Source organism: Euwallacea fornicatus, chromosome 8 (genome assembly GCF_040115645.1).
Source record: "Euwallacea fornicatus isolate EFF26 chromosome 8, ASM4011564v1, whole genome shotgun sequence".
NCBI classification, from domain to species: domain Eukaryota; kingdom Metazoa; phylum Arthropoda; class Insecta; order Coleoptera; family Curculionidae; genus Euwallacea; species Euwallacea fornicatus.
Genome location: NC_089548.1, coordinates 3,545,585 through 3,563,728, shown reverse-complemented (window position 1 = coordinate 3,563,728; position 18,144 = coordinate 3,545,585). Strand labels below are relative to the sequence as shown.

Sequence of the window (18,144 nt, the reverse complement as noted above, 5' to 3'; positions counted from 1 at the left end):
TGAAGAGGGATATTACGGTACTTCGAAAACAAAACACCGAAGACGTACTTGAATATGTTTATTAAAATTTCCAAGATCAAAAATAACATACAACAATATCTTTGGCGAATTCCTCCACAAAGAATAAACTTTACTCGTAAAACATCCATAGGTATTACTTTATAAAATTACAAAATAATCGACGAACTCTCTGAGAACACTTGTTTTATCAGAAAACTCGTCATTCATTGCGTAACATTTAAGTAATCAAATTTAAGTATTATAAACAGATAGACTTTTTGCCGCAGCAAGATATAACTGAAAATAGCTACAGGGTGATGCAGTTGCGTATCGTACATTCAATATAATTTTTATTATTTCAAACACGCACACTTTATAAGTGACACTAGAACGATGAGTACAGGGGGACTGATTAAATTGCAGTTCACATTATTAGAATGAATTCTAAAATCAATATCTGTTTGGAAAGATAAATCTTTAATTGGAGAAAAGACTTGAAGGATGAAATTTCTCATGAGACATGTTTATTTTATTGTTCAGCAACTTTCGTGTTTTCATTGTACCGAAACTAGTTTCAGTGATGGCTTAGATAAAATTAAAACCCCCATACATGATCTAACAGGCGACACATTAATTTATATATTAAAACCTAAGGCTTTGCATCATCCTGTGAAAAGTCTAAAGCTCTATTATTTGGTGTTATCAATCTTACAGTTCGTCATAAGCTTAATTTCGAAAATATATTGTAATATTTTTTTGGTTACTATAACAATCGTGTGACGTACGAAAGGAACGTTTTTGCTACATAGTTTAAAGAATTTTAAATAATTGTGCACAAAGGGAAAAATACTGTGTACAAAGACGACTCTTTTAAAATGCGAAATAAAGAACTCCTAAAAATAGTTCCTTTTCCCATATAATTCTTACAATATTTTAAGGTAAACATTTTTATAAAAGGTAAAAAGAAATTTATTAAAATACATATAAATGCACACGCGTTTTGGAATGCAAAATTTTTAACAATACGTTCGTTAAAAAATTTGGTCTTACTTACAAGCTAATAATAGTAATAAAAATCGATGAGTGGGATAGACAAGGTGTAAACAATTTAATACTACAGAGGTTATAAATCAACAAAAGTAATGCGAATAAAACCACGTATAATGTTGTAATAATTGTAACATTGAGATACATATATTGTGAACTAGACTTATAATACAGAGAGGTTTGGAGTTGCAGAATGGCATAGGCCAAATATCGAAAATTGCCTTTCAAACTATAAAAGCAATATTCAAAAAACTTTAAAGAAAAATAGAAAGATTTTATTGTATTAATTTCCTGTATAAGCTGCAAAAATGTCAGAGAAAGCAAATAATGACAATGCAGATAATGTTATTTATTATTTGACGTAATATGTACATATTTAAGTTAAGCTGCTATTTTCTATTAGTTTTGTTCGGGGTTCTTACTTTAGACACATTCAATAGTATTAATGCTAACTACATATAAGAACACTGAATTACTGGAGAATTTCATCTGCGGATGAAAATCTTGTCAATATTTGCCCTTTATGACTTCTCTAGCAGCCACTCGAACGACAATTACTTTTACAATTTGTATGTGTGCAGTAATCACACTAAGTCTAACTTTAGTAACAGAGTCTGTGAGTTGAATAAAGGACACTTTGGGACCACCTAACTGTAAAACTGCTTAAACAATTTTTTTAAACATAACCCACGCGTAAACTTCGTAACTACTATTTTCCTGCCTGTAGGTTTGCGGACAGTACATTCGTCCGTCAGCAAAGAAAACTTCCCCTAACTTCATAATGCAAGTTTTGAAGTGTTGAAACAGTGTTTAATATAAGGCATATAAACCCGGTTAAGCGAATTAAGAGTGAGGCAGTCTTAAAGTCCATCCTTTCTTTAAATCAGGTCAGAACGCCATTGTTTGTCGTTTGTTACCGATGCCGACTTGCGTACTTTAACAAACTCGTTAATTACAATATTTAGAAAATATTACTATACAGAATACGGTATTTAAGAAATCGCTATAGCCTCGAGGCACTAGGTCTACGATGAAATTTTAATTTGAAACAATTTCCATTTTGGGAGTCAGTTAGTTACTGCACACGTGAAGCGTCGCCATTGAACCTCCATTAAAATTGGTTCATTAAATTTGATTAAATTTAATTAACTTAAATTCTTAAACAGAATATTTTGCATGTAAGTGCATCAGTGGAGAGACTAAACACAGCAAATAAACTTCATTGTCCGAGAAATTACGTTATTTTTTGTTGTAACAAAAGCATTGCATGAAGTTTGCATTGCAAAGCTATGGTAGGAATTGTACTCGTACATAAATAGTATTATTAAACTCGCAATAATTGGATATTTACCGCCTCAACATAAGGTACATTTATATCAGTACATAACTTCAGGTGGCATGGTGTTTAACGCGTTACCCACCTGGTGATTACACTTGAACACAAATTTATTCGTTCCTAAATAAACTTTTGGCATAGATTTGTAAAACAATACCAAGACAGTCTTCGAAATTAATTTGGTGATGAAAAAATTAATACTACTTGTACATACTTAGAATGCAGTGGTGAAATTTAACGATAGTGAAGCTCGGACAAAAACCATCAAGGAACCAAGATTGATCTCCTACTAAAACATTTAATTTTAAGAACGTACTTCTAAGAAACGTCTTAGTCTTAATTTTGGCAATACCCCCTCTGGGTGCAGCGAGACACCCTGCACTAGCCGCTTAATAATCACATTAAAAATCAATAAACAATCCTAGATTATTAAACAGGCTGGACGGACACTAATAAATATTATCCAGGTAATCCTTAATGATTATTGTCTTTAATGCAATACCTATCAAAGATGTATCAAAGAACTAATTTGAACATTATACCATGTGTTTTAAACCCCCTTTTCTACTTATTTATAAAACTAAGGCCGGAGAATAATAATTTTGTTACAAGTAATGTCTCACTCAAATATTTACAAATTGAAGAAAATCGAAATGGACACTGATGTCCATCATGACCTAAATCAGTGATCATTAGATGAGCTCATAAATATTCTTAAGTGCGTCCATTAATGTACTGGTATACAGGGTGAGAGCTTTTATCCAGAGCATGACTTGAAATCAAAATCATTTAAAAAGAAAACGAAAGGTCTCATTTTCGGTTTGTTACAAATCAATTCATTTAAAACGGCCACGTCTCTATCAATGGAGCTAAAGCACATCGTATAACACTATAAAGACCACACACATCTAAAAATTCAAAGGGCCACACTGCATACTTAAGTTTAATAAGCGTAGATTTTATTAATACAAATTACTGCAGTTCCCAATGCGCTTTCAGCCACATAAAGAATTTTTTTCGTTGTTTTCATGTTTGTTAGCAAAATTTCGTTAAAACATTTTTCCGCATTTGTTTTGCCGATATAAATAAGTTAATCTTTAGCGCGCATTAGATCTGCAGCCATCAAATACCTCGTAAGTCTTATAAATTGCGTTTAAAGTCCTTAAATGCGCGGTTTGTATGTGAGAGTGACGCATATCGTCTCTGTAGTATTGGCAGTACCTGGTATCATCGGATCGTCCTTGCTACCTTCAAGGATGACCGTTTAACACTCCTCTTAAAAAACAAAAACGGGTACTTACCATTCTCACTTCCCTTAGTTGGGGATTCCACCGGGCACGAACACAGTTCCGTTTTATTCTTAAAACTGCAAGATCTAGATATGTTTTCGTACTTGATTTTGAAGCTGTTCGAACGCGAATTGGAGCCTCTTCTATCGTTACGGCCTTTAAAGCTGCAAGAAATACGAGATATTGTAAGTTAGACCTAATAACAAAAGTAAAGATAAGATGTACCTGCTGGATCTGGATCCATTTTCCTTATTTCTACGACTGGCAGACCGGACGCATCTTTTGTCTCTGGAATTTACACATTTGATACTGGGTCTTTTTTGGATGGATTCGGCGCTTAACGATAAGCCAGCTATTCCTACTGAAAAATATTTTTTTTACAAGATGGAGTATGTACCGGAAGTAGAAAAATCGGATTAACCATTTGTTTCCGATCAAACTCAATTTAATCTAAGAAAATAAGCCCTGACGATCTTACATATCATAACACAGCAGCAAATTGCGTCCTGCACTTTTGTAAATTCTAAAATTTTTGTTTCAAATCAACTGAACCTCCTCAGAATTCAAAATTTTGGTTTCACATTGAATAGCAGTTGTACCTATAGTTCCCGATGATGATCGCCGCAGTAACGCATTAGTAAATGCTGAAACGTCAGCCGTATTAAGAGGAATGTCCAAGGAACCTCCACAACTTTGGCAGTCTACTGACGGTCCTAGAAACCACTGGGAGCGAGTTTTCATTCTCTCTGTCTGACGTTCGTGGACCTTTAAACAATACGAATATCTAATTAACTGTTTTTTTTTTTATCTAAGTTAGTTAATTTCACTCGAAACATATGTTTCCTAAATTTGTGGAGTTGCAGGTAATATTGCAAAAGTTAGTAGGGCTTTGGTTATGTAGTTTTCTATAGTTTCTAGATAGTCCAAATTCGCTTAAAGGTGGGTATTAATCTTCGATATATATGACAACGACCTTAGAGCGGTCAGTACTGCATTTATAGTTATAATCTTGGTCATGTTTTAAATCTTGGGGCGTATCCTTTAACAATTTATGACAAAGCTGGCTCAGATTATTTTCCACTCGATTAGCCCCATATAATTTTTTGAAATTTTAAAATGCTGGACAAGTATCATGTCTTAATGGTTTTATTGTTCAACTCGGGAAAAGAATAAAAAAAGAAAACTAACTCACCTGAGGTAAATAACTAAGACTTCTCGTGCTTTCCGCATAAGCATTAACCGCTTTCAATTCTTCCAACGTCATCTTGGGGCCCGAGCAGTTATTGTGACTAAATTTGGACGAGTGACTTGTACTTGAGGAGTGGGACGTGTTACTCTGAAAACCCGCAGTCTTTATCCTAATCTATTCTCCCCATGAAGGCATAATCTCTAACTACCTGGAATAGTCCGTTTTGCTCCAGCGAAATTGACAGCCTGGTGCATGACTCCAAAAGGGTGTGTTCAGCAATCATGCCCAACGATGAGGAGTTCACATGGGGCTGCAGCCCCACTTCTAGAAGCGCAGGAGTGGACTGACATTCCTCAGCCTGGGTCAAGGCTACAAAAGATGTCCGATGTTACGGTTTTAAAGTCTGTTAATTGAACAATCGTGGATTAACTTGAGAACAGAAAAATGTTTCCAAAATTCCAAGTGGTGAAGCTGGTTTTTATAGAAATCAAGAATTTGATCAATAACTAGGCGCTATTCCAACCATTTCTATGGAAATTAGCTTTTAGTTATAGCCAAGCACATTAATAATTCAGCTCTAAAGGAACTTTTTCTCAATTTTGTAGTTTTTCCGGCGAAACCGAAAATTATAAAAAATAACACAAGGTACTCCCGAGATACAGGCATTGAGAGTTTGACGAAGAATTGATTTGAGAGGAAATCTATTGAATCATGGAGTACTTAAGACCAACCAAGACCACAACCAAGAGATGTGATCGAACGAAAACTTTGCAGTTTTTATAAATTTCATAAACTTTAAATCTATGGCACAAAAAAATTATACCATAAATATTGAAATTCGTCGTTTTCTATCGCACATCAACCGTTCGGCGGAGGTTGGCGTCATATCAAAACCAAAATTTGCCCACTTTTTACGACCGAGATTTACAAATCGAAAATTGAAAGGAAAAAACACCAAAATATGTGCACAAAGGTGTAAGCAAATTTCCAATAAAATTTCACGTGCTAAATTATCAAAGCTTTTTTGTAACACTACACGACATTCAAAATTCTTGATTACAAAAGAAGCCAACCAAAAAATGATCAAAAGCTACATACCTGCAAAACAGTGCAAACTAATAACGGCAACGTGCTGTCCAGTTTGTTACACTAAAACTATTTATTAAGCCATGCAGAACGGTGCAAATGGAAAGGCTGCCAACAGCCATAAGGGGGCAAAACACGTAGGGCGGGCAGGGCGACACCCAAGAGGACAGTCACAAAATAAAACTGCCGTATTATAAAATTAGAATTAAAAAAAAATTTATTAATGTGAACAATAATGAAAAATATCACAGAGTAGCGATGCATTCACGAAAATGTTAAAGTAATTATTTTACACACACGAGCGCTAAATGATATCTATTATAAACTACTTAAATAATAATCCAATAAAAATATTGTCTGTACACATGAAGAAAGAACTAGTTATTGGAAAGCGTAACCAAACCGTGGGAGGGCACATTTTCTTTAGTCACGTATGTAGTATCTGTGCTTTAGGCATTAATATATTTCATATGAGTTAGATAGCGCAGGTAAAGGAAATTATTAGTAATACATGGTAGCATTCGATGTGATTAAGATCGGAAGTGTGGTAAAAACAGATTATCCTTAATTACTTATCGAAAACGGCCTACATTTCAATTCCACTTGCTTAATCGCATTGCAAATTTTTGCTTCATGTATTAGCATAATATTATGCCAATGTTGAAGAAAAATATGAACAATTTATGAGATAGTTGTATATCACTTTATGTATTTTATTATTATTATTATTGTGAGGTCAGTTTATTTGAGTAGCGACGCTAAAAACGCTTATAAAATATGAACAATAGCTTCTATTTTATATTATTAGCTCCTATTCGAGCTTCTACGGAAAAAAAATAGTCAAAAACTAGTAGTGAAAATAATTCTCCTCAATATTAGAAAAATGATGAAAAATGGTTCTTCCTCCATGACAAAACATACTAAAACTTGCACCCATACCCGTTGATGTGTATGAAATTTGAAGACCTTCTTCCCAACTAAAATCAGTACGAAGTTTGAAAACAAGCACAATTTAAAATTCAATTGGCCTAATGCAATTCAAAAAAAGCCAAAAGGGATTGAAATTCAAAATAATTAGGATTTGCAATGTCTACAAACTAAAAACCAAGTGATTCTTTTAACTCATTGCCAGGAATTTTTAAGTGTTAAAACCATGCATGTATATAATTGTGAATATACGAAAATTGTTGGAAAAACTTTATAAATAAAATATGGATTTATATAATTTTATATAATTAACCATGGATGGAATTTTCTAACCGCTAAAGCATGACACCCCATTGTTGCTTTAATTTTATGCTTACCATAGAAATGAAAGTCAAATGAAACGTCAATGTTGTTATGTTATTCAAAAATACATTGCCTTCTCGTGTTTCAGATTTAATTTATACTTAATTTAGGTGTAATTTTATTGCAATTTCATGAAATGAGCTTAAATCTAGTAGGAAAACCGCCCCATATACCAAAAATATAAAAGTCCAAGTAAACCCGACATTTTCAACGTTACCATGTTTACGTGCACGATGCACTCTAACACACAGTACATTAAACTTTTTAAAAATCGCTGAAAACATCATAATTAATTAAGGAAAAAGTGTCTTAAAGACTCAAAAATCACCCAAGACAAAAAAACTTACTTATAAATTGGCATTAAAAACCGACTAGTACGTCTGATGGGAATTAATTTTCTGTATTATCCTCGCAAATTTCATACCCATCAAGAGGTGCCTCTATCGAATCCGAACATACCTACAAAACATGCGTATAATTCAAATAATTTCTGGAGCTACTTCAAGCAATAAATTTATTGAGAATATTTTTCAGTAAGGTCTACACTTGACGCACCAACGATGACCTAATTAATTAAAAAAAAAAAACTAAATTAAAATAATAGTTCATCACGGCATGATCCACTTGAAACCAATAATTCAAAGAAGAAAACAGTGAAGCCCTAGACCGTGTTATTGGCATTGTAAAAATCATCGGGGGGTGGAAGATCGTCCCTCTGTGATTGATTACCTTCCATATATCCCCCGTATTTATCGTAGTTATTGAAAAGTAGCCAAGTGTCCGGGCCCATTGAGATGTGCGCTTTGGGAGGCGAATCAAAAACGAAATTAGTCATCGTTAAATAGGGAAATATTCACATCCCTGTTTAGTTAGTTTACAAGGCTGTGCTGGGAGTTATGGCACAAACAATCACAAAACTAATAAACTTACCTGAAAGATATCGTTCCAAGGCCCCGAATTCTTTAGAAAACACTCCTTTGGAGGGTGGAAATTGGAACGAACAGATCCATTCGCCTTGGACGCGTAAAACGCGTCCTGTTACACGAGCGTAGTACTCGTAGTTGTCTCTGCCGAAGAGATTGGACGAAGCGAATTCCTCGATGAGATGTTTCATTACTTTGGAGGCGACCTAAATACGAACAAAAACGGATGGAAGATTGATGATCGATATGGTAAACTTTCAATCAAATTTGTATTGAACATAAGGAGATGTTGAATGGAGAATAGGAAGGGAGATGCTTGCATTCGACCGGGATTCAAACAGTTTCGATCATCAACAGCAGTTCGTCTAATAATTCTCAAAAACTGGTTGAATCCTAGAGTGAAAACTGTCATGCGCTCTAATGATGATTGACAACATACCGTTTTATATTATAATTGTTTAGTCATCAGGTATGCCTATACAGGGTGTCCCAAATTTTCTTGCCCAATGCAATAACTCTGTAGATAGAAAAGATAGAACGGCCTAGATAGAGCAAAAAAATGCTTATCACTTACAATCTATTAAGAATTCAATCAATTTTACTACATAATCCCCAAAAAAATCTGTACCCAACGTGAAAAATTACTAAATAAATTGGATTTAGTGCTTAAAGTTTCAAAATTCGACACAGCTGTCACCAAAATGGCCATATGGCTCTTGACGTTTGCTTTGCTTCTTGGCTGTGGATATCGATACGAAGCTGTAGGAAATAAGCTCATTTCCTTATGGTTGCGCGCGTGACTTGTGAGAAATGAATGTATGCCAAAACGAGAGTTTTTCGATATCTCTTTTGAGTTAATAACGATGCAATATCCTGATAACTGCAGAAAAAAAAGAATATTTCTTTTACGTTTACGATGCATTCAAATGCAATCTATAGGTAAAACAATTTGTTCCGCGACATCACTTAAGTAGGACTCGCAACAGCTCTGGTGTTAAAGCCGTCCAACTGCCTACTTCAGACTTTGTCAGAATCTGAGCTATACTTAATCTCTATTTGGATTTAATTAGAGAAATTAATCTGCAATTAGAGTTGACTGCACATTGATAATTTAGCCCTCAACCGATTTGGTAAATCACATAGTTTCCGAGACCCCAATGCATGAAAGATGAATTTGGAACACACTGTATGTCACGATGCCGTTCAATAAGCAACTGAATGACTTGTTATCGCCAATGATTTCATATAATGACGGAGGAAACTCAAAAGGTTAGTTTTTTCTACTTTTTCGGCTTGCCCGGGCCGGGGTAACTGAAGTTCTGTAAGAAAATTGCGCAACTACTGGATCGCTTATCTTAATATTCACTTGAAAATAAATGGAGATGCCATTACTACTCCCAACGTTGTTAAACATGTTAAATGCTAAGAAGTCGGAGATAGTTCTTTCATTAGTGAAGCAATGTCTAGCAACTTGAAGTAAACCTCGTACTTTGATGTTAATAAAATTTTCTACAAACAGCACTTTAGGAAAACCCATGAAACAGGGAGACGTTGTCTACTATCTACCAACAGGGTGATTTAGATGATTTATAAAATTGAGACTTACGTTCACTTCTGCCTTTAGTTTCGAAGTAAGCATTATACAGCAAAAGCAAAAATTAGTAACTTGAATCTAACAAAAATCGATATAGTAAATAGGATAAAACATATAGAAATGCAATCACATTAAGCTGTTTTACCCTCTTTCAAGGTATCAAAAGCATTCTATATAATCCGACCTGAAGTAGATATAAATATAGATATATAGCTTTCACCTCTTAGTTTCGTGGAAAATGTGATTTTACTACATATATACATTCATATTTACATTTTAAGTAGAAATAACAAAGGTAAACAACTACATATTATTTATATTATATTATTTAATTTTTACATCTTGCTTTCGAATACCTTATTTATAGAAAAACGGAAAAAATTATCAGCTCTAATAAAACGTGTCTCGGCTGTTCTGCGCAAAGCTTTGTGTAAAAAAACTCTGCTAAGGTTGTGCACAACGATTTCGATCATGGAAACCAAGTAAATATCCAATACTCCCAGTGTTGAAAGAAAATAAAAACAAAACTTTAAAGGTTCTTAATTTGCGTGGGTTAAGGACCTATTCAAATTATAACAACATAAATTATTGAAAAACGCAATAGTAAATTTGTAAACTCAATCTTACCTTAAATTTCATTACATCCTCCATTTTGGCAGTTTTTCCGTCGCTCACGCAAGAATGGAAGAAACTAGGGGCCACGCTGACTCCTAGAGCTTCACTCGTCATGCCCGTGGAGGATCTCTCGCTGTTTGAGGCAATCACGCGGAAAGTTCCAAATAACAAGACCAATAGCCTTTGGGTGTAGACTGGTAGAGATGTAATAATCCTGGAAATTTAACAATCGATTTTATTTATCCAAATTAGGAACGAAATTCCCTAAAATATTAAAATTTCATTGTAATCACTCTATAGGCCGCTTGGCACGTCGATGCAAATATTTAAACACGTTATAACACGGGCAAGTTGGGGTATTTTAGTGCAGAGTTACCTATACAGGACAAGTTTTCTTGAAATATTTCTTGATTAAGTGAGCAAGCAGTTGTAAGTTTCCCGGAGCAATTGAAATCGACAGTTTTTTTTTAAGTTTGTGGCTCGCTCAATGTTTCGAAATGGATTTTTTAACAGTTTCTCTCATTACTCCCTCTGCTGTGTAATTTCTCTCAGCAAACTTAATATTGGTTCATTGTTAAGTGGTCGTGATAAAATTGTTTCCTAGTTGGAAAGGTCAATTTCCAAGCTCGTTATTTTTCACAATGGCAGGCCTACCGATTCCAAGATTCCCAGTCTGTTTTTTTCTTAAGTGGAGGCACTCGGGACGCATTTACAGTAGCGGCCATAAGCATGGAAACTTTAAATATCCCTGTAAATCTTCTTTCTACGTTACACTTTTAGGGTTATTTGAATACTACTGCTACTTAAGGATGTATACCCTTAAAATATACATTAAAGTTAAATCTAAGGAATTCGTGCATAGTGACAACAACAAATGAAAATTTCATTGAGGACAAAAGCATGGAAACCTATAAATTCTATTAAAATAACGGGTGAAACATAACATTTAATTCAAGTTTTATTTCATGTTCGGTGGCATATCCGTTTCCCTTAATAACTGCACGACATCTTTGGTTCATAGCATAAACAAGATTTCTACAAACTTCTACAGGAATCAATTTCCACTCTCTATCTAAAACTTCGAACAAATGTTTGAGATTATGAATTATTTCTTGACGAATTTGTCTTCCGAGGTGTTCCCATAAATGTTCGATCGGGTTAAGATCAGGGCCCTGGGACGGCCATTCCATTTTCGGAACAGAATATTCTTGAAACGAATTTTTTAACGAGCTTTTAGGCGTGTTTTGGCTCATTGTCTTGTTAAAAACTCCAGGACAGAGGCATTTCCCACTGAGCAAACAGAAGCATGATTTTCTAAGATGTCTTGGTATATGAATTGTTCCGTAATCCCTTCTATTTTAATTACTGGCCCAGCCCCAGATGCCGAAAAACACCCCCAAACCATGACGCTTCCACCGCCATATTTTACAGTAGGCAATTGATATTTGGGATTGAATCTTGCATTCTTGGGACGTCTTACGTATCGTAATACCATCACTACCGAATATCTGAAATTTGTTCTCGTAATTCCACAAGACGACATTCCACCTTTTTTACGACCAGTTCAGATGCTGGCAAGCGAATGCAAAACGGGCATTCCGATTTTTTTTGGTAATAAATGGTTTCTCGACAACAACCCTACCAAATAAACCTCCACCTATCGAGATTCCTCGTATCGTTCGATTCGAACCTACAGTATTGTGTTCTCCAGCAAGGTGTCTTGAAATATCCATTGAAGCCAATAGTGAATTTTTTTCCGACATCCTTCTCATTAATTTCTCAGTACTTTTTGGATACTCTTCAGGCCTACCTGGCCTTGGAAAATTGTCTGCCGTACCTCGTTTATGAATACGTTTTAATTTTTTTTTCATATTGGTTCTTTGGGGATATATAAAGCACTAGAAATATCGCACTAGTTGTGTCCGTTCCTAAATAACTCAACAGAGAGCTTTTTTAGTTCTTGAGGTGAATGGCGCTTGCGCATTGTTACTGAGATCGAAAGGTACTGATACAAATTCTATAAATTTAATTACTATTTCTTTTTTTTTTATCGAAAAACGCAAAAAGTTTTCATACTTATGGCCATCACTGCATAGTGTGAAACAAGTGTTTCGAATTCTTTTATTTTCTTCAAATTAGGCCTCACACGCCCTTAGGGGCCGATGGAGCATGGGAATTGCATACTATTATGAGTTAAAACTAACTAATAATAATATTTAGTTTTAACTAAGGACTCCCCCCCATTTTGGGTAGCAAGTCTGTCACCTTCACCAAAACCTAGGAAAAACGAATACGCGGACATCCGATATGTTTCGTGCCTTTATTTCGCAATTCACTCGGAATTTCTCAAAAAAAAAAATAAATAAATAAATAAACAGCCATCATATCCCACTCATACCCACAACAATCATTATTCCTGCACTGTTATTCAGTACCTGTGCTGTGCATTCTACTTAATAATATACGCATGAACAATTAACACCTACAGCGTCACCGAGCATATAATCTACTTAAATAATAAACACAATTAATCAAATATTCTGCTTCAGCACCTGAAGTCTGACGTTGCTTTGGAAAGTGGGACGCACCGATAAAGGATTTAAGCCATATTTGACTCAATGCGGTCAAATAAATATTTGCTTCTTTTTGGTAAACAGGAAGTGTACATCACAAAGGCCTTTGGACTAAAGCATGGATACTACGTTACTTCGGTACTTACCTAAATATTTCATCTCGCTGTGTTTTCTGGTCGCCATTCTCGAAAATGTCAAAAAATCTTTGCTCTATCTCCCTCCCGAATATGCCCCCAGGGACTTTCCGAAGGAATTTTTTCAATACACTGGCTATGGTATACACGCTGAAGTTATCCATATTAACAAGCCGCCCCGTTTGTAGAAAGTGAATAAGCTTTTTCATCGCCCCTTGATGGCCCGGAGCCCTGAAGACATCTTTTCTATAAGGGGCTTCTTTGTTCAGTTTCAAAACTAATACCTATTAGAGAACATTATAATAATAACGATTTAATTTTGCGTTGCAGCAAAATGTGAAAATATTAACCCAAATTCAGTTTGTTCACAGTTAAATTGATCTAAATGTGCGTCAAATCCCATCGAAAATTGCAGGCAGTCGCCATTAAAAACTCCTGTCCGTCTACTGCAGTTTCAACAGAATCGTCAGGGTGTAACATTTGTTACAAAATACTGTTTGCAACAGAATGACACTAACAATCCTACAATATCCCTGACAAATTTACATTTGATTATTATTTAAATATGCATTAATCAGGGGATTTGCAATCGGTTACTGCTAATGTCCATAAGCGTGGATCTCGTTTAGAATTAATTTAGATATACGTAAAGAATTTGTACATTTCTGATTGCTGTTATTGTGATGGCAATACGCTGCCTATGGACGTCAAGACTTGCTAGGGGTCAGTTTAGATGAACCAAGCTCAAGTGATGAATCAACAACTCAGGCGTGCGCTTAACCCATTGATAAAGTTTTAAATTACACGATTTTAATCTACCGAAAAAAGAGCCCTAAGCACGCCAAAATTATCTTCAAGTAATTGTTATAACAGAAGTATGTCGTTATTTTATACAGGGTGGTCCACTAAGAACGCCTCGGACGATTACGGTTTTATTAATGGTTTTGATGAAAAATTGTTTTTACGCTTATATGTACGACCTTATAGGGCACATTTTAAATAGATTGTCATTTATACAGGGTGCGCGAAAAAAAAGTTAGAGTTATTTAAAATTAAATAAAACGTCATTTTACGAGAAACGGCTAAAGATAGGTATGGGACATATTGGTATCACTTGAAAGAGCATTAAATAGCGATTTTAAGGAACACATAAAAATGCATACATCCCATTTAAAATAAGCAAGATATTCTAAATCATAAGTAAGATGTAATCAATATTTTTGCTCACCCTGTATATCAATTTTCAAGAGGACCATTTTCAACTTGAAGAAGTATCTGCTGTTAAGACGGTCAAAAAACGGTAATTAATTAATTCATTTCACATAGAAAAAAGATGTTTTCTTGACCCTTGCATTTTTACATTTCGCTAAATTTCTCAATGATTATTTGTTTTAGACCTATTGAGTGTTATACAAACTTCTACTATTTTCTTCTTCTAATTTCAAATATTTAAAAAAATATAGGGTGTTAGATTTAAAAAAACCTAAGTTTGCGTTGTATCTGTTTTTCGCATACCCTGTATAAATGGCAATACTTTTAAATTGTGCCCTATAAGGTCGTACATATAAGTTTAAAAACAATTTTTCATCAAAACCATTAATAAAACCGTAATCGTTCGAGGCGCTCTTATTGGACCACCCCGTATACATCGAGAATGGTAAAAATCAAACTTTTCCTTGTAACTTGAATGGAAAAGATCTCTTGCAAATACCGAGACTACGCGCTGTAAACTACTGCTTACTTCATTGGGCCACACTGTATAATTTTAATTTTTCTATTTTTGTACGTCGACAACGTTATCTATTATTACACTAAAACTATCATCTGAATTTTGAAATCTGTGCAACCTCGATGAAAACAAATAAAATAAAACCGACTTTTTCTGCTACAAATCAATGTAATATTAGATGCGTCCATTCAAGTGAAAAGCAAATAATTGATTATCCTCAGTATCCAGTAAACAAAAATAAATATAGTACGCAATAAATACATTCACATAGGTAGATAAATACGGAAAAAATCAAATAAACTTATCGCCTAATTGAAACAAAATCAAATACCTTATTATTTTTGGAGTCGCCGTAGTTAATCAGCGCATTTAGTCGTATCAGTTGTAGTTCTATAAGTCGTTTATCCCTAATAGCACAACAATCTCATTTAAGATTCCTTCAAATCAGCTCGTTGGATGATAGGAGAAATGACTTTAAAATTTCTGATTACATTTTTCATATACCGAGTGAAATTTTCAATGGGTTTATGGGCTATTGAAAAACAATAGTAACGAATACATTAAATCTGATTGCATTATTTGGGGCTGAAAATTGAGGAGCGACTTGATAAGTTGATTTGTTTTCGATACACGCGGTGTTTTTGAAAAATCTTCTACTTGGACATGACGCATTATTTCGGCTAATATAGAAGCTTCAAAAAAATTCAAATGGCTATATTGATATAGTGGCTTGTAAGTGGTAATAAAGTTGTGTTTCTTAAAGAAAACACCCTATGTATTATTAGATAAATATTTTGAATCGTCCCATCAATAACTTAAAAAAAACGAATAAAAGTTATATATACATATATATGTGTGCATTATTTATTTTATACTCCTAAACCATACAATATAGGAAAATGAGTGACAATGAATTCTATGTACCGAATCTTTTGGGTAGCGTTTTTTTATTTTAGAAAAAACAGAAGATAAGGGACTTCCAAAATGTAGATATATATATATATATATATCGAAAACGAGTCCCAAGAATCCCAAGAATGGGCAATCAAATTTCACCTAGCTGTTATCATTCTGTCAATATCCCTGTACAATAACTTTTGTGTGGTGACTAAGGCTGAGTAGTGATTCAAATGAGTTTACCAAGAAGAGATTTTAGTAGTGCAATAAAATTACTTCATACAATTTTTTTGAAATATCTGATACTTATACTAGTTATTAGTAAGGTTACTGATCGAGTAACAGTAGTGATACAGTTACACCCAATTGAACGACTTAGAAATATAATACAATGAATCTTAGTATGTGTAGTAATGTAGAAATGGTAACTAGCAATGGCCATATTTCACCAAAGCTGTATCTCAACTATAACAATTAATTTTTAGTTTTTCGTAAAATTACTTTGTGCCTTTTTCTATTCTTTTTTCCCATTACTTGTTTCTTATTACCAATTATTTGCAAAGATCAAGTTCGAGTAACAAACAATTCCTAGACTTCGTTCTTTAAAAAGAATGTTTAGTTTTCATACAGGGTATTCACAAATAGCATGGACATATAGAGATTCCTACAATAACTTGAACGATAGCAGCTATTAATTCTTGAGGTGAGAATAAGCTGATTTAGCTTATTTTACCTAGCTGGAAAATTTCTTCATTTTCATATAAGAGGGCTTTTAAGTTGATTTTAAAAATGCATCTTGTTGAAATGAAATGATTTTAAAACCCCTTATATCATTCAAATTTAAACCTCTATGAGAAAAGGATGCTTCTAGTTTACTCCTATCACTGAGTGATCAGTTTTTAGAATCTCATTCATTGCATTACATTCAATCTTTCAATATATTAACTTCACAGGGCAATTTTTTAATGGTATTTTGTGATACTTTGGGTCTATTGTATTTTGTGGGAGTTCAAGGAGGAAAATTTATTTTTAATAAGGTATTTATCATCAAAAAGTTTCATTTCTTCTTAATTATTAAAAAATTATAAGTTTACTGTACAAATTTAAGATGCTGGTTTACTCCTTGAAAGGTTTTCTAGTAAGTTTTACCAAATTTTCCAATTGAAGGGCTTTTGCTTTTGCAAATAAAAAGCTGCTATGTAAATATGATTATTTACTTGTTTTTTTTTTTTAAAAGGTTTTTATCATTGTTTTTGTGAAATAATAGTTAGATAAATACCTGAGTAAATAATAACTCCAAATATTCATTAAAAAAACAAAATATGCTTAAGAAAACGAGACTGAGTGGAGCCTCCATCAGATAATACAAAATTAAAACAATCTTTAGCAATCAAACAACATAAGGACTTACACTTAATTTATTTGTGTCTGAACCCCAAACAAACAAATGCCTGAAAATCCCCCATAAAATCTAAGGCCCTTATTTTTTCTTCTTACATAAGCACAGAACATATCAATGACAACGTTCTGGGAAAAAAAGCCTCGCAAATGCCCACAGATAAACTTACCAAAAGGGGTCCAGGGATGTCATTCTTGCAAACCTCTTGAAGAGGTACACCAAATTTAACTTTTTCCAACCTGCGGGGGTAAGGCCCAGAAGGGTGACCACAGGAGGTGACTACGTTACTGAATGTGGCAGCGCGCCTATGCATTCTCGCCGCCCAAGTGCTCATTTCCGATCAAGCGAAAAATATGGGGCCCCAAAAATACCTACGCGGACATAACCTAACTCTGACATCAAAACATTTTTCAAACAGTTGAATACTTTGGTTACACGACACACTGTAACACACGACATTCACGCGGCTTGCTAGTGACAAGGGGTCAAATCGCTAACGAAAGGCCGAAAGGGCATTTTATTTCACACAGACTTTTGAATATTCACGCCCTTAATGCATAAGGAATCCTAAATTCATACACCTTCACCTCTCAGCACAAACACCGAACAAACAGAAACAGGACAACGACAGACAGAGCGGAATACCATCAACAGAAACAGAAGGACGATGACGAATGACGAAAGCGAGATGACAGAAAACAGAAATCTATCAACGGGTCGACGCAGCAAACGTTACGGACTCCGTGCACGGCGCCCGCAACGTTTGAAACGTTTCTCTTCGCGCCACGGCTTGATTGTCTCATTACTAAAAGATTTCCTGGTCCCCCGAGTCGCACGATAAATTTAATTGCTACTTGTCGGAGTATCACCGAAAAAACGCTATTTAATAATTGTGATCGATAATTCAGGGGCGCCTCATCAACTGACATCAGCAATGAAAACTGACAATGTCGTGCGTTGTTTTATTACCAGCAATTAAAAGTTCGCAGTAGAAGGGTCCAGAGGCCTAACAATTGCAGGTTCTTCTATGAGGGATATTCGCC

General features: G+C 34.5%; 1 protein-coding gene across 7 annotated transcripts; it reads right to left on the bottom strand.

Moving 5' to 3' along the window:
• Positions 1-41: 41 nt before the first annotated feature.
• On the bottom strand, positions 42-17,787 carry RhoGAP71E (Rho GTPase activating protein at 71E). Of its 7 annotated transcripts, none has more exons than XM_066284971.1 (11): positions 17,271-17,787; positions 13,089-13,360; positions 10,382-10,583; positions 9,767-9,778; positions 8,168-8,366; positions 5,070-5,230; positions 4,865-5,008; positions 4,272-4,437; positions 3,898-4,033; positions 3,685-3,836; positions 42-3,631 (listed from the first exon to the last, which is right to left on the bottom strand). In XM_066284971.1, exons 1-11 carry the CDS (start codon positions 17,433-17,435, stop codon positions 3,546-3,548), a joined length of 1,695 nt encoding a protein of 564 aa, XP_066141068.1. In that variant the 5' UTR covers positions 17,436-17,787; the 3' UTR covers positions 42-3,545. The 7 variants fall into 7 exon arrangements, with proteins under 7 accessions (XP_066141068.1, XP_066141071.1, XP_066141069.1 ...); XM_066284974.1 differs by having other exon boundaries at positions 42-3,627; XM_066284972.1 differs by having other exon boundaries at positions 3,898-4,030.
• Between the last annotated feature and the right edge of the window lie 357 nt (positions 17,788-18,144).